The sequence below is a fragment of the Nansenia antarctica genome (genome assembly GCF_963989245.1).
Source record: "Nansenia antarctica genome assembly, chromosome: 18".
In the NCBI taxonomy this organism is placed as follows: Eukaryota; Metazoa; Chordata; class Actinopteri; order Argentiniformes; family Microstomatidae; genus Nansenia; species Nansenia antarctica.
In genome coordinates, this window is record NC_137691.1 from 17,057,667 (window position 1) to 17,077,666 (window position 20,000).

The 20,000-nt window shown below is 44.9% G+C and overlaps 2 protein-coding genes across 2 annotated transcripts in view; one reads left to right on the forward strand and one right to left on the reverse strand.

Moving 5' to 3' along the window:
- Window positions 1-13,438, forward strand: part of col2a1b (collagen, type II, alpha 1b) — a gene marked incomplete at both ends in the record, with an annotated part of 51,697 nt that extends 38,259 nt beyond the window's left edge. Inside the window, 17 exon segments of the mRNA XM_080548217.1 lie at window positions 145-198; window positions 2,445-2,552; window positions 2,797-2,850; window positions 3,100-3,153; window positions 4,166-4,327; window positions 5,247-5,354; window positions 7,937-8,044; window positions 8,243-8,296; window positions 8,439-8,546; window positions 9,028-9,081; window positions 9,395-9,502; window positions 9,861-9,914; window positions 10,091-10,198; window positions 10,692-10,980; window positions 12,034-12,221; window positions 12,694-12,936; window positions 13,292-13,438. Of these exon segments, the coding sequence (XP_080404343.1) occupies window positions 145-198; window positions 2,445-2,552; window positions 2,797-2,850; window positions 3,100-3,153; window positions 4,166-4,327; window positions 5,247-5,354; window positions 7,937-8,044; window positions 8,243-8,296; window positions 8,439-8,546; window positions 9,028-9,081; window positions 9,395-9,502; window positions 9,861-9,914; window positions 10,091-10,198; window positions 10,692-10,980; window positions 12,034-12,221; window positions 12,694-12,936; window positions 13,292-13,438 (2,001 nt within the window).
- A 5,039-nt stretch (window positions 13,439-18,477) lies between these two features.
- Window positions 18,478-19,374, reverse strand: LOC308173032 (leucine-rich repeat-containing protein 3-like; the record flags this gene model as incomplete). Its single annotated transcript, XM_080547998.1, has 1 exon — window positions 18,478-19,374. The coding sequence occupies one exon, from the start codon at window positions 19,372-19,374 to the stop codon at window positions 18,478-18,480; it is 897 nt and encodes a 298-aa protein (XP_080404124.1).
- Window positions 19,375-20,000: the final 626 nt, after the last annotated feature.

Here is a 20,000-nt window from a genome sequence, read left to right on the forward strand (position 1 = left end):
TAGAAATCTGTGTGTTCCACTGCACACCTCCTAATGACGTGCCCCTTCCATTGAATGTTGCTTCCTGTGTTGAAATTCCCCCCGTCCCACCCCCCGTCCCAAACCCAGTCTGACCTATGACCTCTCTGTCCTCTGCTCTGACAGGGTGACAGGGGTGAGACCGGACCCCCAGGACCTGCTGGTTTCGCTGGCCCCCCTGTAAGTATGACATGAAAAATGGTTGGTGTGTTTCGTCGCAAAACGCTGTATCCACTATTTCCCAAAATACTCATATTTTTGGTCTTTCCTAAAAAACGGTTGACACGAAACAATGTCGGGTAGCCATCAGGGGAGGTTGCTGAAGGCAGAAGGCACAAACCAGAAGACGGGCTCATTGTAATGCATGGAAGGGAATTACAATGAGCCTGTCCTCCGATATCTGTCTTCACCACCCTCCCCTGCTAGCCATGTTGTGTATTTAGATTGTTGATGATGAATATTAATATGACCACATGCAACATTTTGCAAATAGATACAGTATATACGTTTTGGAACGAAACTCTTCTCATCTGCTCTTCTCCATCGTGTATCATAACATACACATACATTTTTTATGATGTTCATGTTTTTTTAGCTGATATATGACATTCTGCTGCCGCACAATGTTACTGTCAATATTCAAATTCAAGATTCAAATCAGAAAATGTAGGTAAAAGTAGGTGTATTTTGGGTGATTCGTTAGCTAATTCTAAAACGATTTCCCACGCGCCGTGATGCACGTATGACGTACGTCATTGCATACAGAGACAGAGCTCTGAAGCGTGCCGTGGCTAGCCTGTCTGTAGCGTTAGAGCCTGTCTGTAGCGTTAGAGCCTGTCTGTAGCGTTAGAGCCTGTTTGTAGCGTTAGAGCCCAGAGTCAAATATAACCCTCTGATCCCCACGACCTCCGCCTGTTCTGCAACTGACGCAAACAACCTTTTGACACATTTTATTAAGAATTGCTGCTAGCTATAATCCTGTGTTACATTCCCCAATTGCTCTTACGTATTCACTTCATGTATTCCTTCTTTATGGAATACATGATATTAGAATACATTCTTTAGGAAACAAAACTCGCACGGGTGGGCCTTTAATGTTAGTGTTTTTGGGCATTCTAGCATACAGATCCTTTGGGCAACACCCCCGAAATAGACCACCAAAGATATATTCTTTTCAACTCATGAGGCTTAAAAGCTTATACGTTTGGACACAAAGATCTTTTGGAAAAGCTTCCACATGCAGATCCTCCCATTCCTCTCAGAGACATGAACAGAGAGATGATAACAGCTTCTGTCAGATATAACCCCTCTGTTCTGAAACACAGCATCCTATTTCAGACATCACTTCCATTATTGTACCAGAACAAACTTCTACAACAGATTATTACCTCTGTCTTTCTGTAATATACTGCTAAACAAGGCTGGCTGCTTCAGTGTATTATACTCAGGGGAGATGTGTCCTTTTAGTAGCAATGTTCTGCCTCTGTCTCTTGATGTTGTCCATTATTCAGTTCATGCATAGGGGAAACATTAAATAAACATTTTCGCTAAGCTACATCTTAAATGGATGTTGTCAGGGAAAATATTTGTTCTTCCAAGTCAGTGCTTTTCGAAAATAGGCCATTATTATCAGTAATGTTTCATTCTTACGATAAGACTGAGATGGAAAATTGGATTTGTGTCAAGATGAGCAACTGTTAAATATTGCTTCATTTGTTAGGGGGGGTTTCTCCGAGCTATATTATATTGTGCTTTGAATCAATTCTATGACGTTTTACCATTACAAAGATATAGTTGGTAGAGTTTAGCAGCTAGCTGATATTTCATCATTAACTTCTGTTTTCAGGAGCCTATATGGACAATTGTAGTTATCTAGCATCAATATATCTAGCATCAATAATGTATTATAGGACTAATAATGAAATTTCACATTTCTTTCTGTCTTTGTCTTTCTTGGATCCATATTACTTTTTTGAAACCACTCCAATGGGTGTTAATATTGCCATTAAATTGCAATTTCAATTCATTCATTGAAATGCTTAAACCTAAGATGATTGTCTGACATTGCATTTACATTTACATTTTTGGCATTTAGCAGACGCCTTATTCCAAAGCGACTTACAATCAATACATTTGAATACTAAGCAAGTGAATCATCAATCCACGTACCATTCGTAGCAGGAAGAAGCTCAGAAAGAAAAACATTCTCCTATCACCTTCTTCTAAACCTAGTTTTTTTATTATTATTTTTTTACACTGGAGAAACAGAGAAACAGTACAAGGGGGGCAATAGAAGTTTTAGGGACACAGTAGAGGGGAAAGCAGGTGTCTTTTGGAGACGCAGTGCTGAGGGGCAGTTAAGGTGTAACCTGAAGAGATGGGTCTTCAGTCTAATGATTGATCCATGTTTGTGTCCTCCCCCTCAGGGTTCAGATGGTCAGCCCGGCCTCAAGGGAGAGCAGGGAGAGGGCGGACAGAAGGGAGACGCAGGTGCACCTGGACCCCAAGGACCCTCCGGAGCTCCTGGACCTTCCGTACGTTGTTTCACTCTCTCACACTTCCTAGGCTTTTTCAGGGATGTTTTTAATGATTATTAAAGATGTATTTAGTGCTCTTCTTCAGTAGGTTGTAGTTCATCAGAATGTCTTGTTTTTACCATCACCAACATGTATCGATGCTTTGCAGAACACCAAACTCTTTCAACATCCAAATAAAAACCAGAAGCTAGTCTAAAACATGTTGGATTCAGTCAGTAAACAGCGTCTCCTCTCTCTGTAGGGACCGACTGGCGTGTCTGGACCTAAGGGAGCTCGTGGTGCGCAGGGACCCCCTGTAAGTACAGGCTCTGATCTCCTGTCACGTCACATGACATGTTTTGAACTTTAAACATGTACACCATTACAATCTTAATGTACGGCACACTGAGTGTCTTTTTCTATGCTGTTTTGACTTGTCAGGGTGATTCTACTGCTGACAATATCCTTACATGTATTTCTTATCCCCTCTTATCCTCTCTCTCTCTCTCTCTCTCTCTCTCTCTCTCTCTCTCTCTCTCTCTCTCTCTCTCTCTCTCTCTGGCAGGGTGCAACTGGTTTCCCCGGTGCTGCTGGCAGAGTTGGACCTCCCGGTCCCAATGTAAGTACAGTCATCAGTAAAGTAGCCTGTACACAACAACAACAACAACAACAACAACAACAACAACAACAACAACTCAAATACCCTGACTATACACTCCTGATAACTGAGCATTGGTGTAAAGGACTAGATGACACAGCGTTGCTTAAGCTCCTACTGTAGTTGGTACATTTGACTGGGATAGAGAAGCCATTGCTCTGTGCGGGCGTGTTACTGTGTTGATAATGAACAATGCTAATTAGCATCTCTTTTATGTCAGCTTCTCTGTCAGCACTAGTGTATTCAATGACATGCAGGTGTGTCTTTTTTATATTTGTATTATTCGTAAGGATAATACGTTTAAATCTGTTATACATGACAAACACTCTCACAGATTTCGCTCTCCACTATTTCTCCTGCTGGAGAGAATATTGATTTCCAAATACATTATTTACTTTTTTACTTTTTTTTGTCTTCCTCTCCATTATTTAGAGCATCTTTAAGTAGTAGGTGTCTGAATGTGTCTCTATTCTCTGGTCTCTAGGCAGCACAGGGAGAGTGTAAATCACTTTCCCTACTGGTATTATACCACTATACAGAGATGATAGACAGACAGACAGACAGACAGACAGACAGACAGACAGACAGACAGACAGACAGACAGACAGATAGATAGATAGATAGATAGATAGATAGATAGATAGATAGATAGACAGATAGATAGATAGATAGATAGATAGACAGATAGACAGATAGACAGATAGATAGATAGATAGATAGATAGATAGATAGATAGACAGATAGATAGATAGATAGATAGATAGACAGATAGACAGATAGACAGATAGATAGATAGATAGATAGATAGACAGATAGACAGATAGACAGATAGATAGATAGACAGACAGATAGATAGATAGACAGACAGACAGACAGACAGACAGACAGACAGATAGATAGATAGATAGATAGATAGATAGATAGATAGATAGACAGACAGACAGATAGATTGACATGTTCCTGTCTCTCTCAGGGTAACCCTGGTGCTGCTGGCCCCGCCGGTCCCTCTGGTAAAGACGGCCCCAAGGGTGTGCGAGGCGATGGCGGTCCCCCAGGTAGACAGGGAGACGCTGGGCTGCGTGGACCTGCTGGTACCTCCGGAGAGAAGGGAGATGCTGGAGAGGACGGTCCCCCTGTAAGTAACATTTCTATTTCGACTATAGTCATCCTCGAAGCCAGGTCCCCATTGGCTTATGCACCGTTCACACACGACCCCCTCCACCCCACCCTTCCCAATGCATCGCATGACATTTCTTGAGAGCTATGAAATCGGATGTGTGTTTATTAGAAGGACAAGTATTTCTTGAGTTTGCTTTTGCTTTGCTTTTGGTGACTCACATGAACATCAGTCCAAAAAAGAAGAAAATAAGGGCCATTTTATCAGTAATGGACACACTAACAATTCTCCCCAGCTATACACACACACACACATACAGATACACACACACACACACACACACAGCACTTTCAGATTCCACCTCTCTACACAACACAGCATGAAGTCCGGAACCGGAGGCTTTGTGAAAATTGAACAGTGGAGAACAGAGAGAGAGAGAAAGAGAGAAAGAGAAAGAGAACACCTCTCTGGGCTGAACCAAACAGGTGTCTCAGGTGTGATTCAGATATTTATAGTAAACACATATTGAAGGCTGTCCGGGTCACCTAGGAGACAGAGAGAGGGGGATGATGGGGGAAGCTTCTACACAGGGAGGCAAGTGACAGAACGGATGGACTTTGGTCCCAGAACAATTGGTCAGTACCACAGAGAGAAAGAGAGGCAAAGAGAGTGATACAAAGAGAGAGACAGTCTATTTGTGTCCGTATTTGATGTTGACCAGTGTTGTCACGATTGGGAAGAACAGACCGATAAGAAAGTGGGTTTTAGGTGGGAAAACAACTGAACAGGCAGATGTACTGTACCTAAAAACTGTTGATTTTTATTTTCGATAAAAATGTGACACCCGATTACCTGTATAATGATCGTTGAATAATTGTGAGCGCCACTGATATTAACACACACTTCCTCCTCCTCCTCCTCCTCTTCCTCCTTCCAGGGTCCCGATGGTCCTGGAGGTCCTCAGGGCCTTGCTGGCCAGCGTGGTATTGTGGGTCTGCCTGGACAGCGTGGAGAGAGAGGTTTCCCTGGCCTGCCTGGACCCTCTGTAAGTAAATGTCAATGTCTGGGTGTTGTTGGCAGGGGCGGAGCCAGATCATTTTAATTTCGCACTGTCAACATAAAAATTCTGATTGACATGTCCCCTTGTTTATTATTCTCATCAACATCTCGCTCTCCTGTGCAATTAGTAAGTTCATCAACAGTAGCCTAAAGGGCTCTGCACACAGCGTGCGATTTCTGTTGCGCGTCAACGTTCCATTTTGAAGTTTGAATGGAAGTCTATGAGAAAATCATAAAACATCGCATCCCAATGCACACAGCGTGCGATGCAATTTCTGTTGTATGTTCTCATAGACTTCCATTCAAACTTCAAAATGGAACGTTGACGCGCAACAGAAATCGCACGCTGTGTGCAGAGCCCTTAAGACAGACTAAGTGGGTGCAATGTATTGCGCAAGAATAACACCATTTGCACTGCAGTCAAATTTTCATTTTAGATTTAAAGCTTTCAAATGATGTCATACATTGAAATCTGAAAATAATTGAAGAAAACATGCTTATTTGAATGTTGGTACATCTCAAACCAAATAACGGAGCAAGGAGCTCTGAACACGCAAAACAGCTGCTAGCAGGCTAGTGCTAAAACAACTTTGCCATGAACATCTAACTGCATGTTTTTGTTTAGCACATCACAACATGCTGATAGAACATCAACATGCTAAAAACACATAACTACACATAATTAGATGATCACACAGTCCTTTGCACACGTCCTAAAATGAAGGTTTGTTTACAAGCCATGTGTCACTTACCCAGTAGCCTATGGCAGACGAGACAGTGAACCAAATCACAAATGATATTATAAAAAAATATTATTAATTAATCTAAACATTATATTATAAGTATTTAGTGATCCTAAAACTGTTGTTTGTTAGAAGAAGGTTTTTAGTGTTCTTACCTCAAAGGTCTTCTTCAACAACATCTGCAACACAAAGATCACTAAGAGACAATGAAATTGGGGGGGGCACACTGGGTGGCCAATGATTGGTTTCTCAATCGCATCGCTTATCGAAACTTTGTGAAGCACAAAGATCGCAAAACGTGTAGAGCCGCCAATGGTTGTTGGTCGATTTATGTATACAGAAATATGCCCTTGCTAGCTGTTATATGTAAACTAATCTGTGGTAAGGAATTGCCTGTGTGGACAATACATTGTTCTATCCTCCTTCTCAACAAGGCAGTGTTGTAGAATGTTTAACACGTCCTCTGTTGCTCATTCTGTAACCTGTCCAATACCTGCCGTAACGTGTCCTAGCCTGTCCTAACGTGTCATAACCTGTCCCAGTCTGTTCTTAGTTGTCCTGACACCTTCTAGTCTGTCCTCACCTGTCCTGTCCTAACCTGTCCTAACCTGTAACCTGTGATAACGTGTCCTAACCTGTCGTTACCTGTCCTAACCTGTCCTCACCTGTCCTCATCTGTCCTTACCTGTCCTAACCTGTCCTTACCTGTCCTTACCTGTCCTCATCTGTCCTTACCTGTCCTAACCTGTCCTTACCTGTCCTAACCTGTCCTTACCTGTCCTAACCTGTCCTTACCTGTCCTAACCTGTCCTTACCTGTCCTTACCTGTCCTCATCTGTCCTTACCTGTCCTAACCTGTCCTTACCTGTCCTTACCTGTCCTAACCTGTCCTTACCTGTCCTAACCTGTCCTTACCTGTCCTAACCTGTCCTAACCTGTCCTTACCTGTCCTTACCTGTCCTAACCTGTCCTTACCTGTCCTTACCTGTCCTAACCTGTCCTTACCTGTCCTAACCTGTCCTAACCTGTCCTTACCTGTCCTAACCTGTCCTTACCTGTCCTAACCTGTAACTTGTCCCAACCTGTCCTTACCTGTCCTAACCTCTCCTAACCTGTCCTAACCTGTCCTTACCTGTCCTAACCTGTCCTTACCTGTCCTAACCTGTCCTAACCTGTCCTTACCTGTCCTAACCTATCCTAACCTGTCCTAACCTGTCCTAACCTGTCCTTACCTGTCCTAACCTGTCCTAACCTGTCCTTACCTGTCCTAACCTGTCCTAACCTGTCCTTACCTGTCCTAACCTGTAACTTGTCCCAACCTGTCCTTACCTGTCCTTACCTGTCCTTACCTGTCCTTACCTGTCCTTACCTGTCCTAACCTGTCCTTACCTGTCCTTACCTGTCCTTACCTGTCCTTATCTGTCCTAACCTGTCCTTACCTGTCCTAACCTGTCCTTACCCGTCCTAACCTGTCCTAACCTGTCCTAACCTGTCCTCACCTGTCCTCATCTGTCCTAACCTGTCCTTACCTGTCCTTACCTGTCCTTACCTGTCCTAACCTGTCCTTACCTGTCCTTACCTGTCCTTACCTATCCTAACCTGTCCTAACCTGTCCTAACCTGTCCTTACCTGTCCTAACCTGTCCTTACCTGTCCTAACCTGTAACTTGTCCCAACCTGTCCTTACCTGTCGATACCTGTCCTAACTTATCCTTACCTGTCCTTACCTGTCCTTGCCCGTCCTAACCTGTCCTTACCCGTCCTAACCCAACCTAACCAGTCCTAACCTGTCCTAACCTGTCCTTACCCGTCCTCCCTCCACACAGGGTGAGCCTGGTAAGCAAGGCGCTCCCGGCGGCGGTGGAGACCGTGGACCCCCCGGACCCGTAGGCCCCCCCGGGCTGACCGGACCTTCTGGAGAGCCTGGTAGAGAGGTGAGTGGCGGCAGACCAGATCTTCTTTTTGATCGTTTCTGTTACATGCTCTCACTACGGGCTTCTCATCTTATGTCCTCGTTCACCGTCGATTTCGTTCCCATTCCTGATGATATTCTATATGATCTTATAGCCACGGACAAGTACAGTAAGTACACTGACATAACAGCTGACGTTTCGGGTGTTATTTTCTCACAGGGCAACGCTGGATCTGACGGACCCCCTGGTAGAGATGGTTCCACTGGAATCAAGGTGAGAGCAACCGGCTGCATCATAACATAGTCATGATGTATCACTACTAGACCTTGTTGCACCATTAAAATCCAGTATAAATCGCTCCAGTGCTGTTGGCTGACAGATGTGTGTGTGTGTGTGTGTGTGTGTTGTCCTTTAGGGTGACCGTGGTAACACCGGACCAGTCGGCGCTCCCGGTGCCCCAGGCGCTAATGGCGCGCCAGGCCCCGTCGGTCCCACCGGCAAACAGGGAGACAGAGGAGAGTCTGTGAGTACTCACACTGTTGACACAGACCACAGTATGTAATGCCTGGTACTGTGTTCTGTTTGTTTCTCTGTGGTGGGGGTTGACATGAGCGATTTGGTGGTTTCAGGTAGATAATTGCTCTATCTCTCTAGTCTAGAGAGTGTGTGTGTGTGTGTGTGTGTGTGTGTGTGTGTGTGTGTGTGTGTGTGTGTGTGTACGTGCGTGTGTGTGTGTGTATGTGTGTGTGTGTGTGTGTGTGTGTGTGTAGGTGTGTGTGTGTGTGTGTGTGTGTGTGTGTGTGTGTACGTGTGTGTGTGTGTGTGTGTGTACGTGTGTGTGTGTGTGTGTGTGTACATGCATGCGTGTGCGTCTGTGCATGTGTGTGTGTGTGTGTGTGTGTGTGTACGTGCATGTGTGTGCGTCTGTGCATGTGTGTGTGTGTGTGTGCGTGTGTGTGTGTGTGTGTAGCCCCTCACCACCGTATCTCCTGTGTGTTCTGTAGGGTGCTCAAGGACCTGCTGGACCCTCAGGACCAGCTGGAGCTAGAGGCATGGCTGTAAGTATCTCACTGAATACACTCCACGAACACACCATGGACGAACATAACACTAAACCCACAAACACCACACACACACACACACACACACACACACACACACACACACACACACATACATATCCATGAACATATGAATAATCTATCTGCTGTGCATTTCAACTATGCATGTAGTCACAGTATTCACAAACCCTGCCATAGTGTCATAGTTCACACGTCCATTAGTGTCTGTCTCTAAGGTTGTTGCCATCTCTCTCTCTCTCTCTCTCTCTCTCTCTCTCTCTCTCTCTCTCTCTCTCTCTCTCTCTCTCAGGGACCCCAAGGACCTCGCGGTGACAAGGGAGAGGCTGGCGAGGGCGGAGAGAGGGGACAGAAGGGACACAGAGGTTTCACCGGTCTGCAGGGTCTGCCTGGACCTCCCGTAAGTCCCCCGACACCTCCCCCAGGATCATGGAGCCAGGATAATTGAATCTATCTAGGGTTTACAACTTCTATCCTAACTGGGGATCAAACCCATGTCAGATCCTGTCAAGCATTAAAAAGATACATCAAGAGGAGAAAAGTAAAATTATATATACTGTAGATAGATAGATAGATAGATAGATAAACATTTAATAAGATAATGAATAAGATAATAGAAATTAATAAAAAAAAGACATGGATGGAAGTGTTAGTGTTTAATCATACCCTTTTCTCTCTCTCTGTTTCTCTCTCTCTCTCTGTTTCTCTCTCTCTCTCTGTTTCTCTCTCTCTCTCTGTTTCTCTCTCTCTCCCCATAGGGTCAATCTGGAGACCAAGGTGCATCTGGACCTGCCGGACCAAGTGGAGCAAGAGTGAGTACACAATCTTTTGGTGTTCTAAAAAAAAATCAAAAAACATATCCAACTGACACAACGTTTTGAAATAGTACAGTGAGATGACTTTACGTTTTCGACTAAAGGTATGGCTGGAATACTCACAAGTATATTAAACTCCCTCCCTCTCTCTCTCTCCCTGTCTGTGTCTGTAGGGACCCCCCGGCCCGGTTGGCCCAGGTGGAAAGGACGGTTCCAACGGTATTCCTGGTCCAATCGGACCCCCTGGACCCCGTGGTCGCTCTGGAGAGACGGGTCCTGGTGTAAGTATCTGTCACGATTCACGAACAACTATCATCTCGTGATCACGTTGTCATCACAGTATCAAAACAGAAATAGCATAACAGAGAGTCCCGTTAGACAACAGCGCTGTGTGAGTCGTGTTAGCATTTTTTCCACGTTGAACCAACATTTTACCTAGACCTAGACTAAAGAGCATGGTTCAATTGAGCTCCACGGAATTGTGAGTGCTCTCTAATCTAGGACTAGCCTTAAGCATCTGTCTCCAGGTGCAGTCTTAATCTGTGTATAATCATCTCTTATGATCTCTTATGTCCTGTACTTTCATCTTGAATTATGCTTGATTTATTATGCCCTATGTCTTGTGCTGGAATGCAACGTCAGGATCCAAAGCCTAACAATTGGACTCTGTTACACTTGTGTAATGTAACGTAACACAAATAAACCTGAACCATGACACTCGCCGTATCTAACCCCCCCCCCCCCCCCTTCTCTGTGTCTGGCGGTTCCTCTCAGGGTCCCCCTGGTAACAACGGACCCCCAGGTCCCCCCGGTCCTCCCGGCCCCGGCATCGACATGTCTGCCTTCGCTGGCCTGTCTCAGCCCGAGAAGTCCCCCGATCCCATGAGGTACATGAGGGCCGACCAGGCCTCCGGAAACCTCCGCCAGCACGACGCCGAGGTGGACGCCACCCTCAAGTCCCTCAACAACCAGATCGAGAACATCCGCAGCCCAGAGGGGTCTAAGAAGAACCCCGCCCGCACCTGCAGAGACCTCAAACTCTGCCACCCCGACTGGAAGAGCGGTGAGTGACAGGAGAGTCGGTGTCAGTCATTGTTTAGGGTGTGGGTGTGTGGGTGTGATGTGTGTGGGTGTGATGTGTGTGGGTGTGGGTGTGTGTTGGTGTGGGTGTGGTGTGTGTGTGTGTGGGTGTGTGTGTGTGTGTGTGTGGGTGTGGGGGGGTGTTGTGTGGGTGTGGTGTGGTGTGTGTGTGGGTGTGTGGTGTGTGTGTGTGGGTGGGTGTGGGCGTGTGTGTGGTTTGATGTATGTTTGGGTGTGGTGTGTGTGGGTGTGGTGTGGTGTGTTGTGGGTGTGGGTGTGATTTGATGTATGTTTGGGTGTGGTGTATGAGGGTGTAGGTGTGGGTGTGTGTGTGTGTGTGTGTGTGTGTGTGTGTGTGTGTGTGTGTGTGTGGGTGTGGGCGTGTGTGTGGTTTGATGTATGTTTGGGTGTGGTGTGGTGTGTTGTGGGTGTGGGTGTGATTTGATGTATGTTTGGGTGTGGTGTGTGAGGGTGTAGGTGTGGGTGTGTGGGTGTGTGTGTGTGGGTGTGGGTGTGTGGGTGTGGTTTGATGTATGTTTAGGTCTGGTGTGTGTGGGTGTGGTGTGTGTGGGTGTGGGTGTGGTTTGATGTATGTTTGGTTGTGGTGTGGTTTGGTGTGTGTGTGTGTATGTGTGTATGTGTGTGTGTGTGTGTGTGTGTGTGTGTGTGTTTGTGTGTGGGGGATGAATCCATGTTGTAACCCTTCACTACTGGACAGACAGTAAAAACACAAACCATCTCATTGTTAATTAACCGGAGTAGTAACATAGTCACGTATCATCACCTTCTTAAAATAATGGCTATTTTATATTTTTATTTTATTTTAAGTCATATTTTAAAGTTTTGATTTGTAAAATAATAGAGAATATATGATATTTAGGCAAAAACATCATTTTCCTCAAAAGTGACGTAAGCCATTATTTTAAGAAGATGACAATATATTTAACTGGAGAAGATCTGCATAAAACATAACCAAGGCAATTACGTATCGCTTATCCCTCCTCCTGGTCCTTCCTCCTCCTGTCGTTGTTTCTAGGCGAGTACTGGATCGACCCTAACCAGGGCTGCACCATCGACGCCATCAAGGTGTTCTGTAACATGGAGACGGGAGAGTCCTGCGTCTCCTCCAAACCCTCTAGCATCCCGCGCAAGAACTGGTGGAGCAGCAAGAGCAAGGCCAGCAAACACATCTGGTTCGGAGAGACCATGAACGGAGGCTTCCACGTGAGTTTGAAACTCCCTTTTCCGGTGACCTCAGTGAACCTTTGTTGATGAAATCAGATAAGCTAAAGTTGAGATAACCCGATACACCCCCTTTCTGGGATTGCTCTGTCACCGTCTTGCAGGATGTGATCCCTTTTTGTCTGTTGACCCTTAGGGGTGAGTTAATCAGGAAACCTCGGCAGTAGTGGGGAAATTGACCACCTGTTAGAGAGACTGGAGAAAGCTCTGGTGCTCTGCTGTTTTATGAGACACAGATAATGGAATAGAAGCCCCACTTTGTCACGTTCGAAAGCAAAACAAAAAATAATTGAACGAAGTGGTTGATTTCGTATCTCACACATTAACTGACTGGATGTCCCTGGACGGCTGATTTAGTTTACTTCAGTTGGTTTATTGTTCAAGGCTGTTTTTATGTTTTTAACCCCCCCCCCTCTCTCTCTCTCTCTTCTCCTCTCAACGTTGCACCCTGTAGTTCAGCTATGGTGATGACAGCCTGGCACCCAACACCGCTAGCATCCAGATGACTTTCCTGAGACTCCTGTCCACCGAGGCCTCTCAGAACCTCACCTACCACTGCCGCAACAGCGTCGCATACATGGACGCGGCCACGGGCAACCTGAAGAAGTCCGTTCTCCTGCAAGGGTCCAACGACGTCGAGATCAGAGCCGAAGGCAACAGCCGCTTCACCTACAGCGTAATGGAGGATGGTTGCACGGTGAGATTGATACGCCTGTTGCGCTATACTGTTCTCACACACACACACACACGCACACACACACACACACACACACACACACACACACACACACACACACCCAACCAACCACTCACTTCCTGTCTTTTTCTTTCTCTCTGACACACACGCACACAGACACATGGATACCTAAACAAACACACCCTCCGTCCTCTCTGTCTCTCTTTCTTTTTCACACACAATTACTGTGATTCACGGTAATTATAATATAAAAATAACGGTAATTATATTATAAAAATAACGGGGGAGAGTAGATCTCTTGTCTGTCTGTGAGATTTCCACTGATCCTGTGTGTCACTGCTCTCTCTCTCTACAGAAACACACAGGCCAGTGGGGCAAGACAGTCATCGAGTACAGATCACAGAAGACCTCCCGTCTACCCATCGTGGACATCGCCCCCATGGATATCGGCGGAGCAGACCAGGAGTTCGGAGTCGACGTCGGCGCAGTCTGCTTCTTGTAAAAGAGGGATTGAAAAAAAGAAAAAAACGGAGAAGCGATAAAAAGAACAGACAAAAGATGAGAGAGAGGAACACACACTTCAAAAAAAAGGAAGAAAGAGAGAAAAGAAAAGATCAAGACACTTTTTTGTTTAAAAAATGGGACTTTTTTTTTTTTTTAAGTAAAAAAGTGCTTTTTTCCCCCAAGTCGTACTCCTAGGAATATCTGCACTGAATGGCACCAGCAATCTCCATCTGTGATTCATCGAGCGACGCTTCGCCTCCCCCGGTCAAATCACCTCCTGCGGATCCCCGGCGCAGCGCCCCTACCCCCAACCCCAACCCTCTACCCCCCCACCCCCTCTCCCCACCCTGGGCGTACCTCCCCACTAACAAGAAGGAAAGAGGACGAGGAGAAGCGAGGGAATATGCCAGTGAATGAAAAAGAGAGAGAGAAGTGTTGGTGTTATTTATTTATTGTTTAGGTGTGGGTCCCAGGTGTGTGTTACCGTAGGACTGTGTGTGTGTGTGCGTGTTACCCTGTTAAAAGGCCCCACTCACAGCAGAATACGTATCAGTAGCCCCCCCCCCCCCTCCCCCACAATCCTCCTCACCCCTCACCCCAAGCCTTCTTTTCTCTCTCCTCCTATCCCATACCCACCCAAACATATACTATCTCTCGTCGAAACCAAAAATCGAGTAAATGTAATAAGTGCAGGTGTTCCTACCTTACCACCACAGTGTGTATCAGAAAGTTACTGTGTATTATAATAAAATCAAATGGTGCTATTGTTGTAAAACAAGTCTGTATTTTTTAACAACCAGATACTGATATATAGTGACATGTATATATGTGTATATATATGTATATGTGTGTGTATACATATATATACCGTTTTTTCAGAGTACATTTCACTCTGGGATGTTCATTTCAGTGTGGTAAATGTCCCTGCCCCCCCCCATCATCCCACCCCCGCCCCGTCCTGCTTTGCTGCCCCACAAAACATAAAGCATGTCGTCACGTGATGAGTTTTGTAACAAGAGACATGTACAATTTGGAATCAATCCTGGATCGAATTTTTCTTTTTCGTTTTGTTTTGTTTAGTTTTATTTTGAATTATAATATTTTAAGCTACCTCACACTAAAAAAGAAGCAACAGAGCAAAGTATGGCCTTCAACCCTGAATCCCAGTTTACAAACCCACCCTGGGCTGATCTTGATTAGGCCCATGTTGTGGGTTCCCAGAGGTCAGTCTCTGCCACCTCCCATCCCTGTGACCTTTGGCCCCTTTACCCTGTCCCCACTCCACATCCTCCCCATAAGCCCCCAGCTGTCCCCTCACACAGGAAGTACCCTCTGCCCTGGCAGGAAGTGACCCGGGACATGACAGGGGCTGCCTGACTCACCCCTGAGTTCCCAGCCCAGAGAGTGATGTCACTATGACAATCCATCACTCCTTGGAAAGGCACGCCACCAAATGACCAGGGCAGAGGGTGCATTCATTTGAGAGGGTGTGTATATTTTTTATTATTAATAATAATATTATTATTGATAATAATAGCATTATTATTATGATGATGATGATCATGATTTTTGTTTTTGTTACGGTTTTGATTAATGTAAATTGGAAATAAAAGAAAAAACAAGTAACAGCCTGAAGTCGGTTTTTATTTTATTTATTTTATTTTTTGGTTTGGGGGGGGGGGGGGGGGTTTCGTTCTGTTATTTTTCTTCCCCAGCTCCAGTGAAGAGTGTGCATGAAATATCTGGGACAGTTGGTTATTTTGTTCTGTACCCCAATGTTTCACTTTGTCTGTTGGCATAGTCTAGTAGTCTATTCCCAGAAGAAGACGCCTTATACCCAAACTTCCTGTTCCCTGTTTTTGTTTGTGTGTGAGTTGGAGTGTCTGTGGGTAAATATAATTACAAGGGGGTGGATGTGGTTAGAACACACAAGGAGAGACAGCAGAGAAATGGATGATGGTGGGCCATTTTAGTATTGATTTGTTTTTTTGGAAGAAGTAGGCTAAATAAAAAAAAGAAGTAGGAAGAGAAGGTGGAACATTCGTATCATGTACTATTTTTGTTTATGTAAGATAGTTTTTCAATATTTCAGATAGTTTTTAAAGCATGATAGAGTAGGAACGGGAAACATTGACAACCATGATTAACAAGTCATTTTGTGAATTGATTATGTCATCCTGTACTTTTTTATTTTCATTTTCTTTCCTGACCTTTCACCTTTAGCAATAAAAGGTAGAAGCATTTCTATAAACAAAACACAGAGCCACGTTTCTTTAATTTTTTTATATTTTGTTTTCTAAGATCGGTTTTGAAAGTTCATTTCATATTTAATGTATTGGTTTCCAAATCTATGATGTGTAATCCTTGTTAGGATAATTATTGACATAAACAGGAGACAAAACAAATCATCAGGAATAAAAAGAAATACATCACAAATAAAAAAAAATGTATAAAAACAACACAAAAGGGGGCATGGTTGTTTCTTGTTTGTTTGATTGTTTATCACCATAAGTTGAGATATTGGCATCTCCACAACATTTCGCTGAGTTTGTGCTCTAAATTCATTACATGACACACAACAGTTAACAGTCACATTCAAAGAAACATTAATATCTTGATCAAGATAATCAAATAGTTGCTTAGATTTAGATTAGGAATAGTCTGCTACAGCACAATCTGAAGCAGAGTTGGGCTCAATTCCAGGTCAAATTCAGGGAAGTGGATTGAAATTCCAATAAAATAATTGAAATTCTTTCAATGCTAAACCTGTAATAATTATGAATTCATCACCGTAGACTGAATCAAATTAGAATGTATCCCAACGCGGATACACACCCATTCATTTCAGCGCAGCTCATCATCTCCTTGCAGTCAAAACAAATTTGGTTTTCCATTTGATCAGGTTTCACAATATCAATATCTTCAATATATTGATTGTTTTTATTTGATTTCAGATTGTCTGGACCCTGCAAAATACTGAACTACAACCTGTACTATTACTGAGAACAACACAACATCAAACACAGTAGACATAAGTCATTTCAGGCTCGCCATAATCGCTTCTCTCTCTCTACCTCTGAAGAAAATGGTACAGATATCCTCTCTCTATTCGCCATAATCGCTTCTCTCTACCTCTGAAGAAAATGGTGCAGAGATATCCTCTCTCTACTCACAAACACTTGTAACACATAACATGTACACATTCTCAGTTTGATCATGAAAACAACAAACAACTATACTGTAACAGACGATGGTGAGTGACACCACACAATGCTACGTTAATACATCAAGATTATTGTTGCGCAATTGTCTATTAAGAGTGGCCAATAACTCTCAGTTTAACAGACATTTTAGGATGATTCATTTCAATGTGATTCACACCCATTTTGTTCCTGTGAATAACAGTAGAAAGAGGAGAGTGCTCTTACTCACACTGCCTCAGCCTGAAAGTGTAATTTTGTAAAGTTGTAATAGGTGTAACATTCTCAGTCATCACCTGTCGAATAGAGAATGCAGGAGTACAAAAGCCTTTTTCTGTGAATTAAATGGCTCATTTACATAAAACTGGCCATTCCATTCCGTCAGATACCACATACCGTTACATTCAATGATAATCACTTCCGTTTCTACGGTAATGCAATTGTTGACGTGGATAACATCAAGGGAGCGGAGCGAGCTGTCACTCAAATCCCTTTTCAGTTTTGTTGAAAGTGTTGAATATGGCATATAGAATATTCTACGCCAGGCATTCAATGTACATTATTATGACTTCCATTAATCTAGTGTCTTGTCTATTTGCTTAATGGATAGTACAATTACATTTGCATTGTTAACAATGTCAGCCCTCATTCTAAACTCACTTGAAAGAAGAATTAGAAAGCCTCTGAGAGGAGAACAGAGAACCACTCAGTCAGAGAAGAAGAACCGTTGAAAGCAGACAGTACTCAGTTCTGACGCAGTAGGAGATGAATGAACATCCACGCACAGTCATTCTGGAAGGACATTCATCTAATATTGTTAATTATTAAACCCCCCCCCGTTCTAAATCTCTCCACACCAAAGAGACAGCTGTCCAAACCCTCCACTCAGACAATTGATGAAAGATGATTGGCCACTGTACTGACTTGCACTTGATGAAAAGCTGCACCTCTATCTACTGGCAGCACCCCTCCTCACCCTGAGAGACTTGCCTAAATATAGCTTAGAGGGAGTCTGTCTGGTGAGGACTGGCTTAGTGACCTTGCAGCAGGAGAGGTTAGAGCAGCGTCCACTGATCAGTAATAATTACTTTTGACTGCTGCTGCGAATGCATTGAATATTTAATGAGCTTTTGCTAGTGAGTTACGGGTGTTTCCTTCATACAGTGGGAATCACAGACTCGAGAAGGGCCGGATAATCCTAATAAACGACACGAATCAACACCACTCGTTAACAGAGTTAACTTGACACACTTGACAAGTCAAATGGCTGCAACTGCCGTCGCAGGGCCGTAATTCAGACCGCTGCAACTCGAGTTGCGTTGCTAATCCTAGATGTGAACTGGGCTTTAGGGGTCAATGGGTCTTGTGTTACATTCAGTGCACATTGGAAGATGAAAGGAATTTACATACTGACGATGATGAAAGTGCAAGGAAACATGAGAGGTGGTCTAATGGATGAATGTCATGCCATTTCTCAGTTTTCTCATCTCCACAATTGGATAGTGTTCGTAGTGTTGGCATGCCGACATGTTGGTGAATATTTTTAAAAATATGTTTTTCTCTTGTTACAGTATTTCAAAGATTGGAATAGTATCAACAAAACACAGAATCACAGCAAACCAAACCAAAAAAGAAAAAAATATTGCAATCTATTCCGGTCAGGTCAAGAGAGATCTTTATCGATCAGCAAATGCTATTACAGCAACACAAACAAGAGAACAAAGCTTGACATCTATTCATCACCTTGAATACAGATCCCCTTCCATTGTTGAAATTCAATGTTTCATCCATAGAGATCATGTTCCTCTAATTCTACAGTTAGGGTTATCCCGTGAGTTCAAAAACCAGTACTTAAGGTATCTGTTTCCGTGGGGGTTTTGCGCGGACTCGGCAAACTCTTCAGGTACTCCATGTGGCGCCGAGCCTCCGCTTGGTTCTGCCTGACGTAGTACACCACGTAAACGATGACCATGAAGAACCACACGAACATGGTCACGAGCATGGCCACGTCGGTGGTCTTCCTCTGCAGGCTGCAGAAGTTGACCCCCGAGTCGAGCAGCTTGACCAGGGCTTGCCCGGCGTGCTCCCCCGCCCCCCCGGGATCCTCCCACCTGCTCCCCTCCCCGACGCCCCGCACCGAGCTCTCGCACACGATCCCGTTCACCGTCTCCGGCTCCAGGTTGAGCGTCTCCATCAGCTCCTGCAAGGCGCAGTCGCAGTGCCAGGGGTTGTAGTAGAGGCGCGTCTTGGCCCGGGTGGAGCCGAACTCCTCCTTGTTGGCCTGCTTCAGCTGGTTGTGGGACAGGTCCAGGAGGCGCAGCTCCGGGCTCAGGTGCCTCAGGGCTCCGGAGGACAGGGAGTCTATGCGGTTGTGGGACAGGTAGAGGTCCCGCAGGTGGAGCAGGTCTCGGAAGGCGCCCTCGGGGAGGAAGCGGATGTAGTTGCGTTCCAGGTGGAGGGAGACGGTGTCCGGGGGCAGACCCTCTGGGATCTCCCGGAGCCCTGCGTCCGTGCATAACACCGTCCCCGTCTCCCAGGTACACTGGCAGCTGTCCGGGCACTGGGAGGAAGCCTGGACCCCCCATACCCCCAGGAGCAGCAGGGTCGACAACCAGCCGCCCAGCCAGGACCCCGATGTCCCTCTACTTCCCAGGCAGCCCTCCGGCCCTCTCCCTCTCCCTCTGCCACCTCCAACTCCAACTCCACAGCATCCAATCCTCCAGCCAGCACACATCGCTTCACCATATCCCCCGACACAGACCAGGTCTGGGGGGAGACGGGGCTAGGGGAGCCTGGAGGATGAGGGAGAGAGGAGACTTTTCACAGAGGGGAAAGAGAGAGTCAGTGAGGCTGACACAGCTGCAGACAGACAAACAGACAAACCTACTGCACAGGATTATCCCTGAAGGCAAGGAGAGAGATTATTATGGTTTTACGGGACAAAAAGGTCAGTAGGTAACGCTGTTGGGAATGAAACAAGATTAAGCCTGTTTGTCTTATAAATACTCAGCGTCACTACCAGGAGAAAGGTCACACTATGAAGCTAAAGTAGACATGTGAAAATAGGTGTTAGTGCGGGGACTGATTACTACTGCAAGTGTGAAACTGTATGTAAGGGATAATAACAGAAATCTTCATCAAGTCTGTGAAGTTGTCAAATGGCCCGAAGCGCTGGCAAGTAGTATAGGTACACAACATGCATATACTGTATATTCAATTAACCTTATGTTAGAATGCGTTTTTGTGACTGATGAAATGAATTATGTCAAGACAATACAGTAGTTTATGTTTCACAGTGCTGAAGGCTATATTCTTGTTGTCAGTGAATAAAAGAGATTGTTGGATACTGTCAGGCCAGGG